Below are 23,709 nucleotides of genomic sequence, written 5' to 3'. Positions count from 1 at the left end.
AGGAAAGGAATTAGATATCATCTTTTGAAAAGAATGGTCAAGAGCATGCAAGCCAATTTTAAAACCAGCACCACTTGGCTAACACAAGAAGCAATGTATACAGTGAAAAACAAGTGTCTGAAGAAGTAAGACTTCTGTTCACATTCTAGCTCTGCCACTTACTAGCTGTGTGAGTTTTGGGAAATTACCCTCTGAGACTTGGTTTCTACAATACAGGGTGACAGTTGTTGATCCCTAGTGACTCTTCTATGCTTGGAGTCTTCTTGCTTCGGTGAGTTTAAGAAGATCCAGGCTGAATTAACTTTCTTGGAGTCTTGTGATCCTTCCCATCACTGATAACACTTGGTTTCTGACCCTGGAGGTGGTAAGAGGTTGCTACAGGAGCACAGGAGGTACCCAGAGAGTTCAGAGACCAGGAACAGCCTTAGGGAACAGATGTGAAACCACTGAGGCCCTGGGGACTCTCTAAGACCTTTAACCCAGCCCTTGTGTAGTAACCTCAGCTTGTCAAGAAATGCAATGACTCCACAACTAAGGAATCTGAATCCGCCCGCTAAGGCCAAGGAATCTGTATTCTCTCACAAGACTGTGATTCATGCTAACTACAGGTTGGGGAGAGGCAGAGCGTCTTAAAGCACACACTCAGCTGTCTTTTCCTAAAGTTCTTGGCTTAGCCTAGAGATAGTGCCTTTCCCACGGTTTACAACTCTATGGCATGAGGGAGGCGGAGGGTACGTTCAGTGTCCAATGCTCAGGGGCCACGCACCACAGCCGGTTGTACTTTCACCTTCCTCTAGGCCAGCCGACCCTCCCCAAGCATTGCCTCCCACGCCCACGTCGCAGTCCCACCCTGGTCCGCGGGATCCGGAGCGTCCAAAGCCCGGTCTAGGCAGACGGTCTAGGGGCGAGCTCTGCGCACCCCATTCCCACCAGTGCAGGCAATCGGATAAAACAGGGTGACTTTTATCCTTTTCGTTTCTAGAGGTAGTGACCCTCCTGTCTCAATCCCTAGATGTACTCCTGTAAGAACTGTGCGCGCTGGGAGGGACTCTGCACTCACTCACTGTGACCACCTCGGCTGAGATATGGAGAAACTGAGGCCTACAGAGGGAAGGGAACTGAACGTCCCAAAGCAACACAGGCACTGAATCCGGTCTAGAATCCCAGTCTTCCAGGCCAGTGCTCTCGGTCCTACCCGCTGAGGGCCCCTGCGAGGAATCCTTTTCAAGTAATTCCCGACCGCAGGAATTCCTTCTGCACTAGGAATCTCCATGGAGTTTGCGCTCCGTTTGGCACGTTGAAAACTTCCTCCGCAGCTTCGCACCGGCTTCGCGGTGCCCTGACAGCTGGGTAAGGAGGGAGCGAATGCCCACCGGCGTCCTTGGGGTAACTTGGGCCAAAGGGACCGCTGCGGGGGGCGGAGGACGGGGCGCGAAGGCGCTGGCCCTTTAAGGGGGGGACGGAGCGCATGCGCGGCGCGGGCCGGAGTCGAGCCGGGTGGGCGGCTGGCGGGTAGGGGACGCGGTCGGCGGCAGCAGGGCCCAGGGGCGGCGGGGCTGCAGCAGCGGCGGCCCCAGCTTCGCCGAGCCGCGATCGGCTGGTGGGCTCCGCGTTGGCTGGCTCCGCGTTGGCAGACTGCTCCCCAGGCACCAGCGCAGCGCGCGCTCGCCCGGCTTCGTCACTCGCCTCCAGCTACATCCGCCGGCCGAGGCTGCGCGAGCCTTCGGGCTTGCGGTCCCCGCCCCGCGGTCCTTCCTCCACCCTCAGCCAGGGCAGCGGCAGCCCAAGCGAACAGCCACGGAGCATCCTCCGCCCGCCCCGGCCGCGCCACCGCCCATGCTGCAGCCAGTGCCAGGCAGCGACCCCGCGGCCGGAGCCCGCCGCTCGGTGACCTCAGCCTGGCCCCTGCGAGCCGCCCGAGCTGGTCCCGCTGAGCCGCGGGCCCCGTGCCCTGCGATGGCTCGGCTGGTGCAGCGCGGCGCCAGGTGCTCGCGGTCCTCCCGCTGAGACGCGGCCGGCTGGGGACCCGCTGGGCCTCGGCGCTCGCAGCCTTCGCCTCCCCGCCGCGCCCGCTCCCTTTCTGGGGACTCTGCCGCTGTTTCTGGGGACGCGGGGACAGGGGGCCCAGACAAAGCCCACTTTGTAAGGGGAGTTGGCCTTGGGCGTGGAATGTGCGCGTCGGCGCGCGCCCCCTCCCCGCGCCCCGCCAGCTGCGAGTCTTGGCTCCCGGACTGTCTCGTCGCGTCGGAGAAATCGTCCCCCAGCGCTGCTCTCCCGCCCGGGGGTCCTGGTTCGGAGCTCGCGCGGCCGGGAGTCGCCTCGGTCTCTATTGGGGCGCGCGCATATGTGAGCGTGCGAGAGTTGTGTAGGGGGTTTTGTTCCCTCCGAAACTGAGACCCAGGGCGCCCAGTGGGCACCGGTGCCTTGACTCTGTCCTTTCTGCAGCCGCTGGTCCGAGCTGTCTGGCCTCAGTTTCCCTTCGACTTTTCTCCACTCTGCCAGCCCTCACTGCTGCCCGTCATTGTTCTCGCAGTTAGATGGGGGTGCTTTGTGACGGCTGCCAAGGTGGGGTGTGTTCTCTTTGTCCCATTTTTCAAACAGAACAAGGCCTCCAAGGCTGACCCCAGACAACCCACCCCCTTGGACCCCACTTCACCTTATTGCACTGATTTTTTTTATCAAGTAGTAGTTTATTGTACAGGAGCCACGCCCTGATTTCTTAAAGGCGCCTTGCACTCTGGCCATGTGTTATCTCTGCAGCTGGTGTGTGGGAGGCCTCTTGTGAGCCACCTGTTTTCCCGCCTCCACCACGCCCTCGAGGATTTAGGGATGCCAGGGGGGAAGAAGGTGGTTGGGGGTGGCAGCAGCGGTGCCACTCCAACATCCGCTGTGACCACTGCCCCCTCTGGGGTCAGGCGTTTGGAGACCAGCCAAGGAGCCTCAGCCCAGAGAGATGAGGAGCCAGAAGAGGAAGGGGAAGAGGACCTGCGAGACGGAGGGGTCCCCTTCTTTGTCAACCGGGGTGGGCTACCTGTGGATGAGGCCACCTGGGAAAGGATGTGGAAACACGTGGCCAAGATCCACCCCGATGGAGAGAAGGTGGCGCAACGGATCCGTGGGGCCACAGACCTGCCCAAGGTGAGGCTTGGGGGTCGGGGGTGATAGCACAGTCTAGGGTTTTAGTGAACTTGGGGCTAAGAGTAAAGCCACACTGTCCTCCCACAGGGCAGGGGACCACTGACTCGGTAAGATACTTAAAATGCAGAGAAATCATACCTGTCCCGGAGAACTTTCTCTCACCACCATTATAAGAGGGAGGTTCACATACCTGTCTCCAGGAGGTCCTCTCCGCTGTCTTTTAAAATGCAGGAGGGGACAGCAGCAGATGGAACTAACAAACACACTAGGATGGCTTGATGACACTTGCCAAGCTAGAGAACTGTGAGCAGACACATGTAATGAATGACTAAGGAGATGCAGGGCTTCATATGTTGAGAAAATATTTTTGTGCATTATGTCACTGAATTCTCCCAACAGCCTTGTGACGTTAAGTGCAATTTGGGTTCCCATTTTACAGATGAGAAAGCTGAAAACAAGTAGGAACTCAAGGCCCCACAGCCAGTAAGTGGCAGAACTGAGATTCAACTTCAGGTGTTCAGGAGAAGGAGGGGGGTGGGTGGAGGGAGGTGTCCAGGTCCTCTTCTCTGTTGGACACTAGATTCAAGGACATTAGAAGAGGTCTTATGGAGAAGCATACAATGTAATAATTTTTCTGTGTTGGCTGTAACTCCTCCTCCATGACAGCTGTCCTTCAGTTGTGTCACCAACGAAAGCAGGGGCTGTATCTCATTCATCTTTGTCTTCCCAAGGCCTCCTGTGTGCCTGGCACAGAACAGGCACTTGTGTGTGTGTTTGCTGAATGAAAGGGTATTTGAGAGTTGCTGAGCTGTACGCTGCTGTATGGAAATACATGCCTGATATTTAAAAAAGAAAACAAAAACATGATCAAGACTAGGAGGCACTTTGCCAAATGCAGAGGCCTGAAATCTCCAAAAAAGAGCCCTTTGGACTGAGCTCAGAGCCCAGTGCCTAGCCCTGCCTGCCCAGGTCGGAAGGAAGAGGGCTAGGAGGAATGGAAGTTAGTGTGAATTAGACATGAGGACAAGTGGCCCGTTTTGTTTTTACCAAGTTATCGGTACAGTCATCAGAAAGTGTCTTCTGGGAAAAAGAGAATCAAAGGTTGAAGGTTAAAATACTGCCTAATGTTTCCAGGGGAAACAAAATGTAGATTGATTTGGAATGGCCGCATAAATGCGCTCTGCACTGACTTACCATTTATTTAGCTAATCCCCTATAGTTGGATGTTGTTTCCAGTTTTATTCCTAAAATGAATACTGTGGTGAACATTCTAAAATGTGATTTTTGGGGTCCATCTCTGATTATTTCCTTGGGAAAGATTCTGAAAGTGAAAGTATTGCATCAAAGGATACTGACATTGGTAGGGGCCACCTGCTTATCTATATGGCCCCTTTCACCTAATTGAGATGCAATTTTCTTATCAATAAAATGAGGTTGATTGTGGGGAAGATGAAATGAGAGACTGTGTGTTAAAGTATTTGACAAACTGTAAAGCCCCAACCACCATTACCGGGTTATTGGATATCCATTACCTTTTTTTTTTTTTTTTTTTTTTTTTTGAGGCGGAGTCTCACTCTCTCCACCAGGCTGGAGTGCAGTGGCACGATCTTGCTCACTGCCACCTCAACTCCACCTCCCGGGTTCAAGTGATTCTCCTGCCTCAGCCTCCTAAGTAGCTGGGATTACAGGCACCCGCCACCATGCCCGGCTAATTTTTGTATTTTTGGTAGAGACGGGGTTTCACCATGTTGGCCGGGCTGGTCTCAAACTCCTGATCTCAGATGATCCACCCACCTCAGCCTCCCAAAGTGCTGGGATTACAGGCGTGAGCCACCACGCTTGAGATTACAGGCGTGAGTCACCACGCCCAGCCAGATGTCCATCACCTTTACTCATGTCCTTTATCAAGTGGGAAGACTAGGTTTTGCTCAGATCGGTTGTCCCGATGAGGCCAGAGTCACACCCTGCTCCTACCTGAAAACGTTGGGCAGCTCTCCAGATGGCTTATATCTAAATCATACCATAAAAGAGTGTGAATAGTTCCCTGCTGAATAGAACTGTCACCACTCCTGGGAACTAAAAAAAAGTTCAGTGAGCTCACTAATAACTGGTTTATAATATCATCTTGTCATCTTCAGTCCTCATGTACTGGAAGGACATGGATGAAGGAAGTCTAGGGGTGGGGGCTGTGTTGTGACGGACCCCTAGACTTCCACCCCTAGGGTGGAAAGAATTTTGTGAGAGGTTTGGGAAAATTTGAATTTCCCCCTCTTCAAACCACAGATCTCAGATAAACCGCATGAGTCTGCATGAGGTCCCTCCTCTACCTGGGCCCTGAGTAAAAAGGTGCCCTTAGAGGCCGGGCGCGGTGGCTCACGCCTGTAATCCCAGCACTTTGGGAGACCAAGGTGGGCGGATCACGAGGTCGGGAGATCGAGACCATCCTGGCTAACATGGTGAAACCCCGTGTCTACTAAAAACTTCAAAAAATTAGCCGGGTGCGGTGGTGGGCGCCTGTAGTCCCAGCTACTCGGGAGGCTGAGGCAGGAGAATGGCGTGAACCCGGGAGGCGGAGCTTGCAGTGAGCTGAGATCACACCACTGCACTCCAGCCTGGGCGACAGAGCGAGACTCCGTCTCAAAAAAAAATAAAAAAGAAAGGTGCCCTTCAAGTCTGAGAGTGCAGTGGAGTCCAGCAGGCCTTGGAGAGAAGCAGCATGGGTTGGGCGCCTGGGTGCCAGGGTGCCAGTGGCAGGGTGGGCTGACCCCGTCCTTACCATCCCTAGGGGCCACGCCACTGGAGCTGGCACAGGGGCATTCCCTAGAGCGGCTACACAGTTTGGGGCTCAAGAAGTGTTTTGTTGGGACTGTACAATGCTTTAAAAGGCCACTTGAGCCGAAATTTAAAATTGGGAGATTTCTCACATAAAGATCCAGATTTTTGGCATCTTTTCAGAGAGTAGACGACTTGGGAACACATGGGAATCTGCAGTCCCACGAAGCAGCTGTCAGCTGGGGCTGGGGAGTGGGTCCTACTCCCCCATCTTGCCACCATCTCCACCACTCACCTACCAGGCCCGCCTGCCCTGTGTATGTTACCTGCCTGGCCCCTGCACGTGGTTGAGTCTGGGACCCCTGCAGGGTGGTGTCATAAAAGGAGAGCACTCTGGAGTCAAAGCCACCTTGTTCAAATCCTTGATCTCCCATAACTGTTTATGTGAGGGAGACAGGCAACCTTCTTGTGCCTCAGTTTCCTCCTGTGAAATGGAGCTAATAGCAATGCCCATCAAGAGGATGTTAGAGGAATTAACGATGCAAAGCATGTGATGCTTCATTAGGTGCCTCTAATAGATACCCAGTAATGGAGCAAGGAGTGAGTGTTCATCAACACCCCACTAGCGCGTTGGAGAAGCAGCCTGTAATTACAGGGATGATGCCAGTATGTTATAGGGCAACAATTTCTAGAAAGATCCCACATCCAGCAACAGCTTAGGCTCCTTGATAAGAGTCTCTCCTTCAGGTTTCAGGCTTCCACCACCTTTAAAAGCTTAGTGACCATTGACCCCAGACCCAGCTGCTGAAGGTCTTTTATGGCTCAGGCCACAGAGCTCCTGCAGAATGGGAATTTGGACATCTCCTCTAGCTATTTATGATGACTCCAGAGTGCTTTCCTTTTGTTTATTTATGAGACAGGGTCTTGCTTGGTCACCAGGATGGAATGCAGTGGCACAGTCATGGCTTACAGCAGCCTCTACCTTCTGGGCTCAAGTGATAGTCCCACCTCAGCCTCCAGAGTAGCTGGGGCTACAGGTGTGCCCTACTATGCCTGGCTAATTTTTTTATCTTTTTGTTGAGGTGGGGTCTCGCTATATTGCCCAGACTGGTCTCAAACTCCTAGGCTCAAGTGATCCTCCCGCCTCAGCCTCCCGAAGTGCTGGGATGACAGGCATGAGCTACTACACCCAGCCTGGACATCTCCTCTAAAAGGGAAACTGCCGCGATCAGCATGTGCGGACTGATATCTTCGGGACACACTGATAATGATGACAGCGAACAGGAATTAAGTCTGTGCTATGTGCCAGACCCCGCTCTAAGACCTCGACCTGCAGCATCTCATTTGCACTGTAAGGCTGATTCTGTGTTGGTGCCCGCTTTATAAATGAAGTGCCTGAGGCACTAAAGTCACGACTGGGCCGGGCGCGGTGGCTCACGCCTGTCATCCCAGCACTTTGGGAGGCTGAGACGGGCAGACCACTTGAGGTCAGGAGTTTGAGACCAGTCTGGCCAACATGGTGAAACCCCGTCTCTACTAAAAATACAAAAATTAGCTGAGTGTGGTCGCGCATGCCTATGATCCCAGCTACTCGGGAGGCTGAGGCAGGAGAATCACTTGAACCTGGGAGATGAAGGTTGCAGTGAGCCAAGGTCACGCCACTGTGCTCTAGCCTGGGTGACAGAGCAAGACTCTGTCTCAAAAAATATATAATAAATAAATAAAGTCATGACTGTAAATGGCAGAGCTGAATATCCACAGTGACGATCTAGTTGGAGACTCAGCCCTATTGCCCTCTAGGACACACTTTTTCGGCACACACATCCAGTCGCAAGCTCTCCCCACCTCCCCTAGGCCTCATCGTGCTAGACTGAAATAGACCCCTCCAGTGAGACTGTCTCAGTAGAACTCAGGACTGTAGGGGTTCCTGGGGCCGGGGGAGTCCTTGACCTTGGCTGTGGAGAAGGAGTGCTCCCTGGGGAGATCTGGTGGCTTTACCACTCCCCCACCATGCCCCACTTGTAGGTTCCCTCCCCACCCCTCAACAGTGAGGAAGTATTTCCCGACTTCTGTTTCCTGTTTCGGAGGTTGGGGTGAGGGGCAAGTCCTAAAGTGGGCCCAATCGTTTGCATATACAGAATCTTTCTTATTTGTGTTTGAGTGAACGAGTCTATGTGGGTAATGAACATTTAGAAAAAAAGGTGTCGGTGCTGCCTGCAGTGGGGTGACTTGAGTCAAAGAGCTAGCCTCGGGGAGGGTGGCCTTAAGGTCCTGCCTCTGAACCCCCAGGTATTTTCTTGACTTTTCCTTCTCCCAGAGCAGCCAGCTCCTGGGTCCTTTGTCTGAACAGCCGGTGCCAGTGCTCTCGTGGGTACTGCCTGGCCCCGGCCCAGGCCTGGCTCTGGGTGAATGATCCAGTCCTGGGACTGCAGCTCCCTGTTTGCAGCTTCTTGTGGGAGGGTGTATTACAGTCTTTATCCCAAGCTCCTCAAGGTCACTGGATCCTCACTTGTGCGCGGGGATGATCTGCCTGCTTCCCTGCCTGGCAGGGGCTGCCGCCTGCAGAGACCAGGTGACTGGGTGGATGTGCCATGCTATTTAAAGTAAATTGCTAAGTAATTCCTCTAATTCCTCTTCCATCTCCCCACCCCTGTATGCTTGACATGGGGAGGCCAGGCCCTGGGGCCCATTTGGCACAGGGTGGCCAGACAGGAAGAGTGGGAGCCCCCCACCCCGGGCTTTTATCCTGCTGGTGACTGTAAGTGGTGGTGCCAATTTGGGGAGGGGGAGCAATGTGAAAGGGAAATGGCTCCCTCCAGACAGAGGTGTCAGTGGCTCAGGAGCCAGGGCAGCCAGTGCGGTTGCTAGGGACTGCCCAGACAGGAAGGAGAAGACAGACGGGAGGGAGGGCTAGGAAGTGCAGGCGACACTGTGGCTCTGGACCAGGGCCCCTTCCCTCCTGCATCTCCACCCCTTAAAGTGAGGAGGTGTCTGTCAGACACTGTCCCGTGTGCCTGTGCCATCAGCAGCACCCCAGACATGAGTGTGCAGTGATAACTGGAGTGTCACTTCCCTCCTTGTCAGAGCTCCAGCCCCTGCGGTCACATTATTTAAAAAGCTGGGCTGGCATCTCCACCACTCGAGAGCCTCCCAAGGAAAGGAGGAGAAGAGCTTCATCCTTCCCTCCCTACACAGCCCTACCCCCTTCCCTTGTGGGGAGGCTCAGTCTGGCCTTGGAGGGCCAGGTGGAGGCTTGGGGGCAGGGGGTGGGACCTCTCTATGTGGGGAGCCTTATAGCTACTGTGCTGGTGGCCAAGGGGGAGCTCTGAGGGGTGGGCCTTGTCCTTGGAAGTCTGGTTCTTTACCCAAGGAAGTCTGTTCTGAAACCTCAGAGGACTCTAGCTGAGGTATCTCTTGGCCTCCTCGGCCTCACCGACTTCTTGTAGCCAAACCTCCGGATTCAGGCTCCCCTGGCTGGAGAGGGGCCCACACTGGCATAATGGTCTCTTTTCTGGAGACTGGAGGCTGAAGGAAGCCTGGGGGTCAGCTGTTCCTGACCTTACCCCAGCAGCCTCCGGGCTCCCGGGCATTGGGAAGCTCTGCCTGTTCTCTCCTCCGCCATTTCTGGGCTGGGTGCTGGAAAGTGCATTCTGGGGAGGAAGACTGGCTGGGTACCTGGAAACCTGTACTGCTTAGATGTGGAGCTGGCAGGAAAGGGAAGACTAGAAGGAGGACCCAGGCCCCCTGTGCAGGCCCAGCAACAGAGCTACATCTAGACCTGTTCCAAGATATGTCCTTCTGGCCTGCTACCGCTGACTGACTCCTTGATGGTTCAGGGTGGTGCTCTGGAAGGCCTGGCACATATGTCCATAATACTGGCTGGGTCATACCCCCTACCAAGGATGCTCACTCCCCTCGGGACCACTCCCCAAGCCTAGGGCACCACCTGAGAGGATGGGACCCCGGATACACCAACTTTGATCCGGCACTTGAACCAGAGCAAACTTCAAACCTAAAAGAACTTAACCCCAATATTATATTCTTAAGTCTTGAAACTAATGAATATTTAAAATTTAAAACAGTCAGTGAAGTTACCTAAGTTTTTCTAAAATTATTAAAGAAGCATAAAATTGGAATATCAACATATGCTCCAAATGAGAAATGCTGTTAAGTCCCGGGAGGGAAGGAACGGCTGGACTGGGGCCCTGGCAAGAGTCTTCCAGCGAGGGGGTGCCAAGAAAGGAAGCTCAAGTGGGAGGGAGGGGAAGCTGCGCCTCCCCAGGGTGGGGTGCCTCTGAGGCCAGTCGTAGGTGGTTTGGTGGACTGGAAGCTCCAGGGTGAGCCTCTTCTTGTGACCAGAGCTTTTTCTCTGTCCCCAGATCCCCATACCGAGTGTGCCTACGTTCCAGCCATCTACACCTGTCCCTGAGCGCCTGGAAGCTGTGCAGCGCTACATCAGGGAGCTGCAGTATCCTCTCTGGTCAAGGGTCATGGCCACCTTCTGGCCGTTGTGGTGGGCATTTCCAGACAGAGCTGAAGAGGTATCAGCAGAGCCACTCATTCCACAATGCCAGGGCTGCCATTCACATGGCATCTCTGTGGTCCCTGCTGCTGTGGGACATGTCCCATGTCCCTCCTGGATGTCGGAGGAATTTTGTCTGATGAGTGCAGGGCCCACTCCGCACTCTCTTGCCACTCACCTCCCGCTTCTGCCATATGACGGGGTCAAGAGAGGGAAATGGGTCCCGAGCGACTTGCTGGTGGGGTGGCCAAGTCTAGATAGATCTCCTGCTCTGTTGTCCACCCAGCCCTAGCAGAGAGGGAGAGAGGGAGCTGCCTTGGGGCTTTTGAAAGTCTGGTTTTGAATAAAGAGGAAAATGGCGGAGAAAAAGGATTTTAGGCTCCAGGAGGTAACTTCGGAATCCTAGAATTTTCTCCTGGTTCTTCTCCTTTTTCTTCCCTGGCAGGAGGCCAGCAGGGGAAGAGCTGGGCTCCCCTGGGTCCAGATTCCGCTGTGTCCCTGCTCTGGGCCCTCCAGCCCCTGCACCCTGCCCCCGAGCTGTGTGTTCTGGGTCCTGTCTCCCAGGCTTCTGGCTGCAGAGATCAGAGTTGGGAGAGCTAGGCATGGATCCTGGGTTGGGGGAAGCCAGGCCAATGACTGCAAATCGGGTCCAGCTCCTCACTATGCCAGTGGGGAAACTGGTCCAGTGAGGCAGGTGGCTGGCTCAGGAGCAATTAAAGGCGGAGTTAGACCCCCTACCCTAGCCTCCTCTCAGTTCCTGTGACTTCTCAGCTGGTTGGAAGATGAAGTGTTGCAGGGAGCTGTTCCCAGCCACAGCCTCTTTCTGGCCCTCACCGGACCGGCCGCCTGCTCCGTGTCTCTTGTCCTAAGAAGGGAAGCCAGGGGAGAACAAGGGAGAAAGCCAGGGGAAAACAAGGGAGAAAGCCAAGGAGGGTGAGGGAGAGGAAAAGAGAAGGGGGCGTGAGGTGGGGAGAAGCATTCATGCTGTGCCCCCATGTCCCCTCCAGAAGACTTGGCTCTTGAGCTTGGGGATAGGCAGGGAGAGAGGGTCAACCTCCTTCAGGCCAAGCTAGGAAGCCCTTAACCCACACCCGCAGGTACAATCACACAGGGACACAGTTCTTTGAAATTAAGAAGAGCAGACCTCTGACAGGGTAAGTGTCGGGAGGCCAGTCCTCTGCCCCAGGGCTGGCTTGGAGCCTCTTGAAAGCCCTGTAGTGAGCCTTGGAGTGGAAGTTTACGGGGCAGTCAGGGACTCTCTGGAAGCCAGCCTTTGGGGGCAGGTGCCACCGTGGGGCCTTAAGGATGTCATAAAGAGGAAATGAACAGCCAGGGCTGCCTTGATGAAAAGGAAATCCCAGGTCCATGCTGAGCTAGAGAGTGGGAGAGAGCCCGCCCCCAGCTCTTGCCTTGGCCAGGAGAGAGGTGGTCCTAGGTGGACTGTAGGTGAGCCTCAGATCTTTTGTTTTTTAGTGAGAGGTGGACCTTGCAGGAGAGAGCCCTCCCCCTTCTCTGTTCTGCAGCTGCTGCACTCCCCATTGCTGGTCCCCCTTGCTGGTCCCCACTGCACGGTACTTGCATGGTCACCCCATTTGCCTTACTCCCTGGACTCTTTTCTGGGCATTGAGTAGAAGGCCCAGGGTCTGAGAACAGGGAGCTCCCTGGAGAGAATGTTACATCTATCACTTCCCATCCTGCCATCCTGTGCATAGCCCCCTGCCTGAATTCACTTCTCCACGAAAGTTTCTGCCCATGAAGCCCCAAGGGCAGAGGAGAGTGAAGAGTGAATGCCACAGCCGAGTCTAGGGGCTCAGCCCAAAGATGCCCACAGGCTTAAGACCCCTGGGCTTTAAAAATTCATGTGAATTGGCCAGGCACGGTGGCTCACACTTGTAATCCCAGCACTTTGGGAGGCCAAGGCAGGCAGATCACGAGGTCAGGAGTTTGAGACCAGCCTGGCCAACATGGTGAAACCCCTTCTCTACTGAAAATACAAAAATTAGCTGGGCATGGTGGCGGGCACCTGTAATCCCAGCTACTTGGGAGGCTGAGGCAGGAGAATCGTTTGAACCCAAGAGGCAGAGGTTGCCATGAGCTGAGATCGCACCACTGCACTCCAGCCTGGGTGATAGGGGAGACTGTCTCAAAAAAAAAAAAAAAAAATTAACGTGAATTTTACATCTTGCCCCACATATAATCTGTGTTTGCTTCTTTGTGAAAATGTATTCAAATGGCTTATTAGCAAAATTACTTAATTACGCCTTCTCCAAGGCCCTGGCTGGAGTCCACCCTCCCTATCCCCAAAGCTTTGCTCTTGTTGGCCGGTGGCTGCTGTGTGCTGGGGGCCCACTCCAGCCTTACTTGGCATAGAGGAGTCCAGGTGCCCTCACGAGCAAAGCCAGTGGCCAGGCTGAATCCCCAGGCTGGGGACAGAGGGAGGAACCAGGCCTCAGGGAAAGGCTGTCTTAAAATGGCCTGAATTCCAAGTTCAGGAGCAGATCCGGAAGTCAGCACGCAACTATCTGCCTAAGATCCCACATCCAGGCCCAGGCAGCTGCGGGGAGGCAGTTACAGTCAATTAACAAGCTCTTGGGAGGAGCCATGGTTGGGTCAGGAGTGTCCACTGTGCTTCAGAAGGGAGGAGATCGATGCTGACGTCCCTCCTCCCCACACTACCTCGCAGAAGGCCCCAGCCTGGTAGCGGTCAAGGTCCTGCCCCCAACTTCTGCTGCCCTCCCCCGAAGCTCTTTGGAGCAAGAGCCAGGCGTGGGAGGTGGAAGTGAGAGGAGGGAAGAGGAGGGAGAGTGGACCTCCTTCCTGTCAGCAGTGGCCGCATCTTTCCCACCCCCTCAGGCTCCAGACTTCTGTTGGGAGTGTGGAGGGAGGTGCTGGGCCTGAGCTGAGAGCAGCTTAGGGGGCAGCCTCTGTCCTTCTAGCATTTCTAGTCCACCCTGCCCCCTCCTTCTCACACTCCCCTGGAAGGGGCTGGAGGCGCTATCCTTACTGCCCTGCCTCCCTTTCCCACAGGCTGATGGACCTGGCCAAGGAAATGACCAAAGAGGCCCTGCCAATCAAATGCCTGGAAGCCGTGATCCTGGGAATGTATCCTTCCTCGCCTGGAGGGGAGGGGTCCGGGCTTCTCTGGGCCTCAGCTTCCTGCCCCGAAAGTGAGGGTGGGGGAGGTTGAATGGGCTCCAGGGCTCGCCCATATGCAGTCATCTGGTTGGCCCCAAGATGGAGAAGCCCCCCCTAAAGTGGAAGAGCCACCCACAAAATGGAGGAGTCCCGGGGGCCCAGTACCCCACCTCTCAGTTGCTATCTTCCCAGGCTTACTGGACAGCTCTTTTTTGAGTCACGTGGACACAGGGACCCTGTTTTCTGAACCCCAAATCAGGGCACAGTGTCTCACAAAGGCTGTTGTACCATTTCCAAGAACCATACGGTCTGGGAGGCACAGTTGGAATGCCCAGATGTTGGCATTTCCAGAACATGTTGATTTCTGGACGAGATATTAAAGCAAAACTGCCTTTAAAAAACCCCACAAGGTTTTCCAGTCACACCCCCGCCTCCAATCCAAAGGGCAGAAGTGGGGCCTGTAGCTGAGTCACCAGGGTAGCCCTGGAGACAGAGCAGCCACCAGGAGAGGCTGCCCTCCCCAGCCCCAGAGTAAGCAGCGGGAGAGGAGGAAGTGTTGATGGCTGGCTCTGCATCCTGACTGGTCAGTGCCTGAGCCCTACCTTTTCTTCTCAGTCATTTGATTATTAAAAATGTCATAAATACATGTGAAACATAGAACATCATGAACTCCTGTGCACCTGTTAGTCAGCTTCACCAACTCAAGGTCAATTCTGTTTCATCTCTTCCCACCCTGCCCATATTCTTTACCAGCTTTTTCAACATTTTGCCTGCACCCCTGGGGTAGGCAGCCCACTGGGCTCAGCACTGCAGAGGAGCACAGATTAGGTGGGAGCCAAGAGGGTGAGAGGGAAGGGGCCTGATGGAACAGGAGTTCCTTCTGAGGACAGGTCCTGGGAAGACTGTGATCCAGGGGTCCATCCCCACGCCCTACAGACATGCCTGCCTGAAGTTCACACAAAGAGGCTGCGGGTGCCCTTTCTGCGAGGTCCCGGAGGGAACTCCACTATGGCAGGCATTTGCTAACAGGGCAGGCCCATTTCAGGAGCCCGACAGCCTTGCCCTGTTTATAGGGTTCTTTGCTAGGATGAGCCTGCGGCCACCCAAGAACTTCAGGCTGCGGCCAGTGCCGCCTTCATGTCTTCACGTTCACTTCTTCCTCAGGGGCCACACACCAAAGTGGAGGCTCCCACCCTCATAGGAGAGAGACTAGTCCCCTTCCCCAGGAGCACACACAGAAGTCACTCCAGGCAGGGTGCTATGGTCTCGAAGCCTTTCAGGGGTCACCTGGTGGCTTGTGGGCAGGAAGAAAATGGGAACAGCCCCCATCTGGGTGAGGAGTTCCTTCTCAGTGTCCCCCCACAGCTCCCTCGGGCACATCGTGCCTCTCCTCCGACCTTGGGCCACCAGGCTCTGAAAAGCCCTGCAGTGTGGCACCAGCCCTGCTTGACTTTAGAGCGGTGGCCACAAATCCCTGGAAGTCCGGTGCCTATTCGAGGTTCCCTTTATTTTGAACTCCTGCTGGATACCAGGCTCAATGCTAGATGGCAGGAATACCAGGAGGAGACGTCAGGTGTGTGGAGATAAGCAGGGCGGGTGTCTGCACCCCAAGGCAGGCGGCGCCTGGACCCCGTGGCTCTCGGTCCCAGTCCCTCCCGCTGTGCTGGCCCGTGCTTCTCCCGGCTCTTTCCTTAGCGGGCACCGGCCAGTTACCTCACCAACAGCATGCCCACCCTGGAGCGCTTCCCCATCAGCTTCAAGACCTACTTCTCAGGGAACTACTTCCGCCACATCGTGCTGGGGGTGAACTTCGCGGGCCGCTACGGCGCGCTGGGCATGAGCCGGCGCGAGGACCTGATGTACAAGCCGCCCGCCTTCCGCACGCTCAGCGAGCTCGTGCTGGACTTCGAGGCCGCCTATGGTCGCTGCTGGCACGTGCTCAAGAAGGTGAAGCTGGGCCAGAGCGTGTCGCACGACCCGCACAGCGTGGAGCAGATCGAGTGGAAGCACTCGGTGCTGGACGTGGAGCGCCTGGGCCGCGATGACTTCCGCAAGGAGCTGGAGCGCCACGCCCGCGACATGCGGCTCAAGGTCGGCCCGCCTTCCACGCCCTCGCCCCCTCCCCTGCCCCAGCAGAGGCGATGTAGGATTGAGAGGACTGGGGAACTTCTCGGAGGACTGGGGTGCTGGGGCCTTCCTTAGTGGTCGATATCGTTCAGGTGGTCCCCTGGGGAGGGCAGACCCGGACGGCTGCGGAGGGAGGAGGTGGGTGGGCTGGGTTTGGATGGTGGTAGGTGTTGGGCACATGGAGAAGGGGACTTTGCAGTCAAGGTCATTGGTGGGGAATCACCGCCTGTCTGGAGGGTGTGGTGGGGTGCTGTGATGGGCAGCCTCCCGGCTCCTCCTGTAAGGCATCCTGACTCTGCCCCCCAACCCTAGCAACCATTAAAGGACTAGGGGGAGGTCAGAAGAAAGGGAAGTCAGACCATGTGGAAGACAATGAAGGCGGTGTTCCTTCTTCCTTTTCCCATCCACACTTGAGCAGGAGGCGATGGGGAGTGGGCTGGGGGCTGTTGTATCCAAAACAGCTGGGCTGAGCTGTTGAGCCCTAGAGCCTTTCAGCAGGCAGAATTCTGACCTCTGCCTCGGTTCTCCTGGAGCTGCCAGGGCCCCCTGCTGGGTATCCCCATAGCTCAGTCACTGCTGCACTGTGACTGCGCCTCCAGGCAGCCTGGAGCCTCCTCCTCAACCACCGAACTCTGCACTGCCAAGTGCACTGCTTCTCTTGACAGCGGGTGGTAGGTGGTAGCTCCATTTTCAGGGCTGGAAGCTCAGAGTCTTGCTCACAGGCAGTGAGAGGCAGATCGGACTGGAGCTCAGCCTCCTGATGGGGAAGCCAGGTGTGTTGCAGGTGCCTGCAGGTGTCCTGGCAGGGATTTGTAAGAGCTACAGCTGCCCTAGCCATTGCCAGCCCTAGGCCGAGATCTCCTGGGGTGACAGGGCCTTCCCCTAGGGCAGAGGCAGGCTACAGCCAACCCTGCGTTAGAGAGCTGCTGCTCCCCACCTAGCTCTGGGTCCCCCAGCACCCTGGCTCTTGCTGCTCAGTTTGCTATGGTGTCTTCAAGGCATCAGATTGGATCTAGAGATGAGAGCCAATAGTTACCTAGTGTTTAGAGCTGCAATGGATTCCCAGTCTGTTCAGTGCTAAACACTCCCCTGTTTCTTGCCCCGCTCCAGCGCTCCTGTGTTTTGAAAACTCAAGTCAAGCTGATGGTGCCACATAAAGGATGACTCCTTTGTTTTTCTCATTTTTTTCTTAAGCAGAGCTAGAGCTACCAGTCTGACTTCTCAATGGCGGGAAATAACCAGCATCACCCTTGGGGTGAGTGGGATCTCAGCCCTAAGTTCAGCATGGGCTGCTCCCACAACTGGCACATTTACCTGGCCTTTGTTGGGGACTTTTTGCAATATTATGGTATCTCAGTGACTTCCCCCACTTCCACTCTGCCTTCAAGAGCCCACAGGGATTGGACAGCCCCATGGAGAAACTCCTGCCCTGGCAGCTTTAGTGCCTGGGAAATAGGTTGGGAAAGATCCAGACAGGGCAGAGCCATGATTGAGGTTCCCTGGGCCTTCCCCAAGGCAGCCTCCAGGGACCTGTGGCTCCTGGAAGGGGAGGTTGGGCTCCAGGGCAGCCCTGGAGTAATGCTGTTGCTTCCTCCTCTGCACCTAGATTGGCAAAGGGACGGGCCCTCCCTCTCCTACCAAGGACCGGAAGAAGGATGTTTCTTCCCCGCAGCGGGCCCAGTCCAGCCCCCACCGCAGGAACAGCCGCAGCGAAAGACGGTGAGAGAGGGATCATGCCTGGGTGGGTCCAAAGAGGGTTTTTTCCCTTTCTTCTTATCATGTGTATCCCTCTTTTTTTGTACCTCTTTCCCACCCTTCTCTTTTTTTTGCTCCCACCCAAGGGAGGTGACTTGGGATGGTGGGTTTAGGGGTTTGTGTATTGACATTTCCCACAGCAAGGCAGTTCCACTTCCCCGGAGAAACCAAACTCTGCTAGCCCACTAGTCTGAGCACGGGTTATGTGAGAGAAAAGGTGGAAAGGATGGGGCCCTGCCAGGCAGTGAGCCTCCCAGGAATGCCATGGGCGAGGGCCTGGATATTAGATGGCTTTGAACATAACTTTGCCCCCCACCCAAGAGTCTGGTTTTTGTCTGTATCTAGGTAGCAAGAACAAGCCATTGAAATACCAGCTCTCCTCCTCTGATTTCAGCTCCTACACATCACTCTGACTCCTGCTTTAAATACAATTGTCATTCAGGAGTCACCTCTCTGGTATGAATTCAGGGGTGGGGTACTAAGCAGACCTCTGGCACCAAAATATCCATCATCTGTGACTTTTATCTAAGAGGCTTTTGTAGATGACAGATTCCCCTCAGAGAGATTTATACTTTAAGCTGTTACCTACCAACTGCAGCCAGATTAGCCAGCCTCCAGCAGAGAGCAAGCCTGTGAGAGCGAGCCAGGGCCACATTCAGACAGCACAGGCAGGCCAGGGCGTCCAAAAACACACTTCCACACGCACTGTGCTGTGCGTTGGAGGGCTGCTTGGAGAATGTGGCTGGGAAGCCACCAGGCAGCCGCTGCTGGATCCCCAACTCCGTCTCCCTAACAGACCACTCACTCTCCTCCCGCTCTGCTCTCTTCCTCCCCACAGGCCCTCTGGTGACAAGAAGCCTTCCGAGCCCAAAGCCATGCCAGACCTCAATGGGTACCAGATCCGGGTCTGAGGCGGATGCCGGCACCCCAGGCCCCACCCACTCCTAGGGGTCAGGATCCACCTGCTGGAACCAGCCTCATGCATGGGGGAAGGCAGGGCTGTGACAAGGCAGGGCAAGAGGCTGCAGCAAGAGTGTGTTCCAGCTCAGCCCCCCAAGCTGCTCCCACTCCCACTGAGCCAAGCTCCCTAACTTTGGGCCTAGAGGCCGTCAGTATTTTATTTGGAGTTTTTAACTCTACAACTGAAGTTTAAGGTATTTGGGGAAAGCAGTCCAGATGGATCTGCTGATGGTGGGAAGGCCAGTGCTTAGGAGATCCATGTGCCATGGAGCCAGGTGAGGGAGATTGCTGGTTCTGCTGGTGCCTCTGCCCCTGGCTTCTCTCTGGGAGTTCAGTGCATCCTATCAGTGGGAAATTTCCCAGCCTTACCAGGCCTATGGTGGGGGGTGGGGGTGGGGTGGAGATGTTTCTCCAGTTCTGCCTGCCCTGGCAGAATCTTGACCCAGGGAAAGGGAAGTAGGGTAGGAGTCCTCCTGAGAAAGGTTTGTTCCATTAACCAGGAGCTTGGCACAGGCCACATCTGCCCCAAGAGCATGAGCTCGTGGCCTAGGAGAGCCCTCAGGCCCTGGAGGTCCCCATGGGCAGTGCTGTGTGGGCAGAGGAGGGGTGATAGGAGAGCCCAGGGAAGGACCTCTGAGCAGAAAGTTCCCAGGGCCTAACCGAGTCTACTTGCTCAGTCCCAGCTCTGCCTGTTACTGTAGCCCACGGGCTCCCTGCAGAGGGTCTGGGCTTGGTGGAGGACCCAGAATGGCACTGAGGCCAGCATGGCTATGGGAGCTGAGCAGACCCTGGGCACCAGTCCAGGAGCTGTGGCTGGGCATGGGTTGATGGGGTGGGATGCTTGGGCCTGGGTCTTTCCCCTGGCAGTGCCAGGAGCCCCTGCTGGGGAAATCAAGACCAGACTAGGATGCTTGTGTCCCAGGCCTGCCTTGCATCCTTTAACAGCCCATCTTGGCTTAGGGTTGCAATGATGGCTAGGCCAGTCACTTGTGGCAGGGCATCAGGGCCCTGGAAGGGAAGAACCTAGGCACCTGGGGTTGTCCCCAGCCTGCCCGTCAGCATGAGATACCTGGTGGGAAAGTGAGAGGATGCAGAGAGGTTGGCAGAGCCGGGGATAGGTTCTGGTGGCTTAAGCAACAAGGAGGTGCAGGGAAACGGTGCAGTGCAGCCACTGAGGAGGGACAGCTGGGAACTGGGGGATGCAAGTGAGAAAGGGATGTGGGGGAGAGTTTAGGATCAGGCTGCTTGAGGAGTAATGGGTTGCCTACAGCAAGGACTAGATGGCTGTTTGTCAGGAGGCGTAGAAAGGTAGAAAGGATTCGGGTTATGGAAGGGTAAATGGATGAGATGACCATTAAGGTTTTGTTGTTTTACTGAGAGGCTGTAAGTCTGCTAGGGGCAGCTGCCAGTAAGGCTGCAGAAGGGCTGGGGGGCTACATAAGGAAGATCAGAACTAGGATTGTAAACTCCAACGACAACAGGGCCAGCAAATGGTGAGAAGGAGAGCTGCAGGGCTGCGTGGGGACTATGGCTACCTGAAGAGGGCACACCCCGTTAAAGGGGACACAGCTGCTCAGCTGTTCTTACAGTGCCAGCCCCGTGTTGCCAGATTGTCTGCTTTGTCAGATGCCAGAATTCTGACTTTTTATGTGAAATAGAATTTTTAAATGCTGGTGATGACTTCCAAAAAAACTTAAAAACCCAATACTGGCAAAAGAGGATGCCAGTTTGCAATCCCTGAAGTAGAGAGAGCTCGTGCTGGGGAGAAGTCCACCAAGATGCTTTGAGGTGGGGTTTAGGAAAGTCCTGTTCCCCAGAGCTGGGCTGGGCCGGGGGAGGATCCTTGCAGCTGAGGAGAAGGAAAAGCCACTGAGTCCCCTCCCAGAGCGGAACAAACCAGAGGCCCTTTGGAGTTGCTGGGTCAGCAGCGAGGGTGGTATGGAGTACAGACAGTGTAGCTCTCGGCCTGCCAGGGAGACGGCTGGTGCCTTCGAAGCAAAGAAAGAGGAAGGGAAGGCAGAGCCAGGGATGCCTTTGCTGATGAGAGTGCCTGTCAGGGAAGGCGCCACAGGCTGGCAGCTCTTCAAACCAGCAGCGCTTGACCCAGAGCCAGATCCAGCATGGCCCGGCCAGAGGCACCCTGAGAGGCCAGCTGGTCAGTCCCTTGCCTCCCCAAGTTCCTCCTGGGGTCAGTGAGCCCTGGGAGGTGCCTAACTCCAGCCAGACTAATAATAGGCACATGGTGACCCCTGACTCACCATCCCATCCCAGCTTTCAGGGAGTGGGGGTGGTGTGGTCTCCATGTTCCCACTATGCCTAAGAAGAGATGGCTCACCTTGGGAGGTGCCAGGCTGAAACTAGGTCCTTTCTGGGTCTGGATGCTGCCGTTCATGAGCAGGGGCGTGGCCTCAGCCACCTCTGGGAGCTTCCCGGGAACGACAGGGTTTGAGGGGAGTAGATATGAGAGGGAGCCACTCGTGGTTCTGGAGTCTTCGGAGGTTCCAACTTACAGGATCCTTTCCCAGAGCCCTCCATGGAGAAAACAGCAAAATGAAGCTCTTACCTGCTTGCTGTCTGCAGGGGAGGGAGCCGAGCCCCAGCTGATAATCCCCCAGCACTCACCCTTCCTGAGCTGAGACTTGGGGCTGTGGAGACCAGCACAGGACATAGTGGTGCTTTTTTAATTTATTTTTAACTGTTTCTCATATGTAGCAACCCCTCCTCCCCTCCTGGGCGTGTTTACACAGGCTCTGCTCCGGGGGCTGGCCTGGCTGTGAGGTTTCTGGGGAGGCAGAGAGGCAGGGACTTTGGGGCCTTAGTCACCATCCATGGTATCACCTCATCTCACTTCCTGTGAGGGACGGGGCCTGGCTGATGGGACCCCAGCTCCCACCAGTTCAGGACTGCCTTCCAGCTCCTTTGCCCCTGGAGGTGGGGGCTGCTGGCTGAGGAGGGGTCAAGGTGAGTTCTAAGAAAGCAACCTGGGGAAAATGGACCAGGATTGGAGGGGTGATTGCAAAGTCTCCCCAAAGCCTGGCTCCTTGTGCTGAGTGCCAGGGGCAGAACACTGGGGAGCCAGGTATAGAGAGCCTTCCTGTCGTAACTGCCAGTCCTCTCCCTCCAAGGCCTCCGCACATTCTCATGCTCCCCTCACCCATCATGCCAGCCACCCCTATCCCTCTTCTGGCAGGGCCAAGTTGGGGACAGCAGCAGCCCTCTGGCCTTGGGATGTGATGACAAAGCAAGCCTAGGGCCAGGGTTTGGGGAGCAGAGAGAGCTGAGAAGTTGACCACGTGTGATTTCCAGCCCTTCCCGCTGGGACTTGACTTCCCAGGTCAAGGAGTCGGTCTCATTCTGGCTGGTGGAGTGCCCAGAGGCCTGTGTGAATGTGTGCGCCTGCTTTTCCTGCCTGGAATGTTTTCTGGCTCAGCTGCAGCAACATCTGCAGGCCCAGTGTCTGCCCTGTGTCCCTGGGCTCACTCCAAGTTCAGGGACATGAGTGCTGGGCCCAACGTGATGATGGTGCGAAGGGCAGGAAACAGTCCTCTGAAGGAGTGGGAGGTGGACAGTCTGCCCCCACCAGGTACCATCGCCTCCTGCCAGCTTCCCCAGACCAGGCAGGCTGCCATGGTGCTAGCTGCAAGTCCATCAGTATTGACCGTCTCGCTCCATCTTGGTGCTCCAGAGTCCCAAGTTTCCCTTTTTCATCACATCTGACAAGAGAGAAGAAACGTGGGTGTGCTTGGCCCACAAGGCCTGGTGGTGATGGACCTCCCCGCTCCCTCAAGCTCTGGATGGCTGCAGTGTTGTACTAGACTTTGTTCAGGCTGTTCTCATCTTAGTATTGCCCCTTCCTTTCACTTTCACACTTCTCTCATTCCTGTTGTCACTTTCCCCTGAAATGAATAAAGTCTCCCCAGCTCCTGCTGTGTGGGCTGGGCAGAAACCACAACCAGTAGGCCTTGTCTCCTTTCCTCTGGGGCTGGGGCCGGAGCCCTCCCCCAGCCCAGCGGCATTAGCCCCATTGGCTCTGGGAAGAGCCTGACCTGAGGTGAGCCTGAAGCCAGGCAACAGGAAACCTCCCAGCCCCTGCAGTTGTGATTAAACTTCTGGGTCCCAGACTTTTTCAGCCTGCTGAAACCACTCGGGCCTTGTTAACCCTGATCTGTGAGCAGCGCTTTCTCCTTCTCTTCACACAGTGGGCCTGGCCTCCAGAGGCTCAAGTCAGCTCCCGGGATGTATTCCGGGACCCTGCTCTTCTGGTCTCAGTCCACAGCAGTCCATCAGGAGCAAAGGAGAAATGGGGCGTGTTCTCCTGGGAGATGAGTGTAGCTCAGGAAACCATAGCAACCTTCTCATCACTATTGACATCCAGACCCATGGTGTGGAAAACACTTACGGGTCCCATCCACCAACCCCTGTTCTTCCTCTCTGTTGTCCCTCCAGCTCTGGACCTCTTCCCACACTTTCAGACAAGCCCTAACAGTTGAAACCAGACACGCACAGAAAATATCTTTTAGATTTCACAGCATATTTCACCCATAACCCTTCCTGCCCTTGTCTCTGCTCTCCTTTCATTCAGCTTAAGGGTAAAACCCAGACCTGTGAGAGAGGAAAATATATTTCTTACTTTTCATCCCAGCCAGTCCCCACAAAATCGTGGCTAGAAGTGTAGCTTCGCACCACAAGACCTCCTTATTTTCAGTGGTGTGGTCGTGACCAGGGGGAGGAGGAGGCATGGCAGTAGAAAAAGGAGAGGTGACCTGCTGGAATCCATAGACATCCGGGACTGTACACCAGTAAATACAGGCAGTTGTGTTACAGGCTCCTTTAAATCCAGCTAAAACATTACCCAAAAAAAAGCACTTCAAAGTAACCAGAATTTGTGAATACCTTGCATTGCACACCCTTTCACAGAGGCAGTGTCGTAATTTTCATATTTAAGTCCAGCTAATATGATACCAAGTAAAGGGCCTCAGAGGCTTCAACAAGACAGGTTCATACACAGTGGGGCCCCTGGCCTACTCTTATACAAATGAGGGGCTGGGTAAGTAAGTGCTGGGGTGAGAATCTACATAATGAGTCAGGTAGGCTCTTTGTGGACGCTGGCCATTTTCTTAGAAAGCAGAAGGAAATGTCATTGCAGACTCCTGGAGCATCAGAACCCAACCTGCTTGGGGGTGGAAGGGGTTACCTCATTTCCTGCTGTCCCATTCCTCAGGCTCACAGCACACACCTGCCTAATTTAGGCACATGACTAACTGGGTTAGACCTTTGGGTTCAGGTGGCCCTTCTCAGAG

At 55.3% G+C, this 23,709-nt stretch overlaps 1 protein-coding gene across 1 annotated transcript; it reads left to right on the top strand.

The window, feature by feature from the left end:
* Positions 1 to 1,472: 1,472 nt before the first annotated feature.
* Positions 1,473 to 22,362, top strand: VASH1 (vasohibin 1). Its single transcript, XM_050798848.1, has 7 exons — positions 1,473 to 3,138; positions 10,290 to 10,378; positions 11,530 to 11,586; positions 13,460 to 13,534; positions 15,277 to 15,658; positions 17,301 to 17,413; positions 18,288 to 22,362. The coding sequence occupies exons 1-7, from the start codon at positions 2,830 to 2,832 to the stop codon at positions 18,358 to 18,360; spliced, it is 1,098 nt and encodes a 365-aa protein (XP_050654805.1). The 5' UTR covers positions 1,473 to 2,829; the 3' UTR covers positions 18,361 to 22,362.
* Positions 22,363 to 23,709: the final 1,347 nt, after the last annotated feature.

Source organism: Macaca thibetana, chromosome 7 (genome assembly GCF_024542745.1).
Source record: "Macaca thibetana thibetana isolate TM-01 chromosome 7, ASM2454274v1, whole genome shotgun sequence".
In the NCBI taxonomy this organism is placed as follows: domain Eukaryota; kingdom Metazoa; phylum Chordata; class Mammalia; order Primates; family Cercopithecidae; genus Macaca; species Macaca thibetana.
The sequence above is the reverse complement of the archived record's forward strand: the minus strand, read 5'-3'. Positions and strand labels throughout refer to the sequence as shown.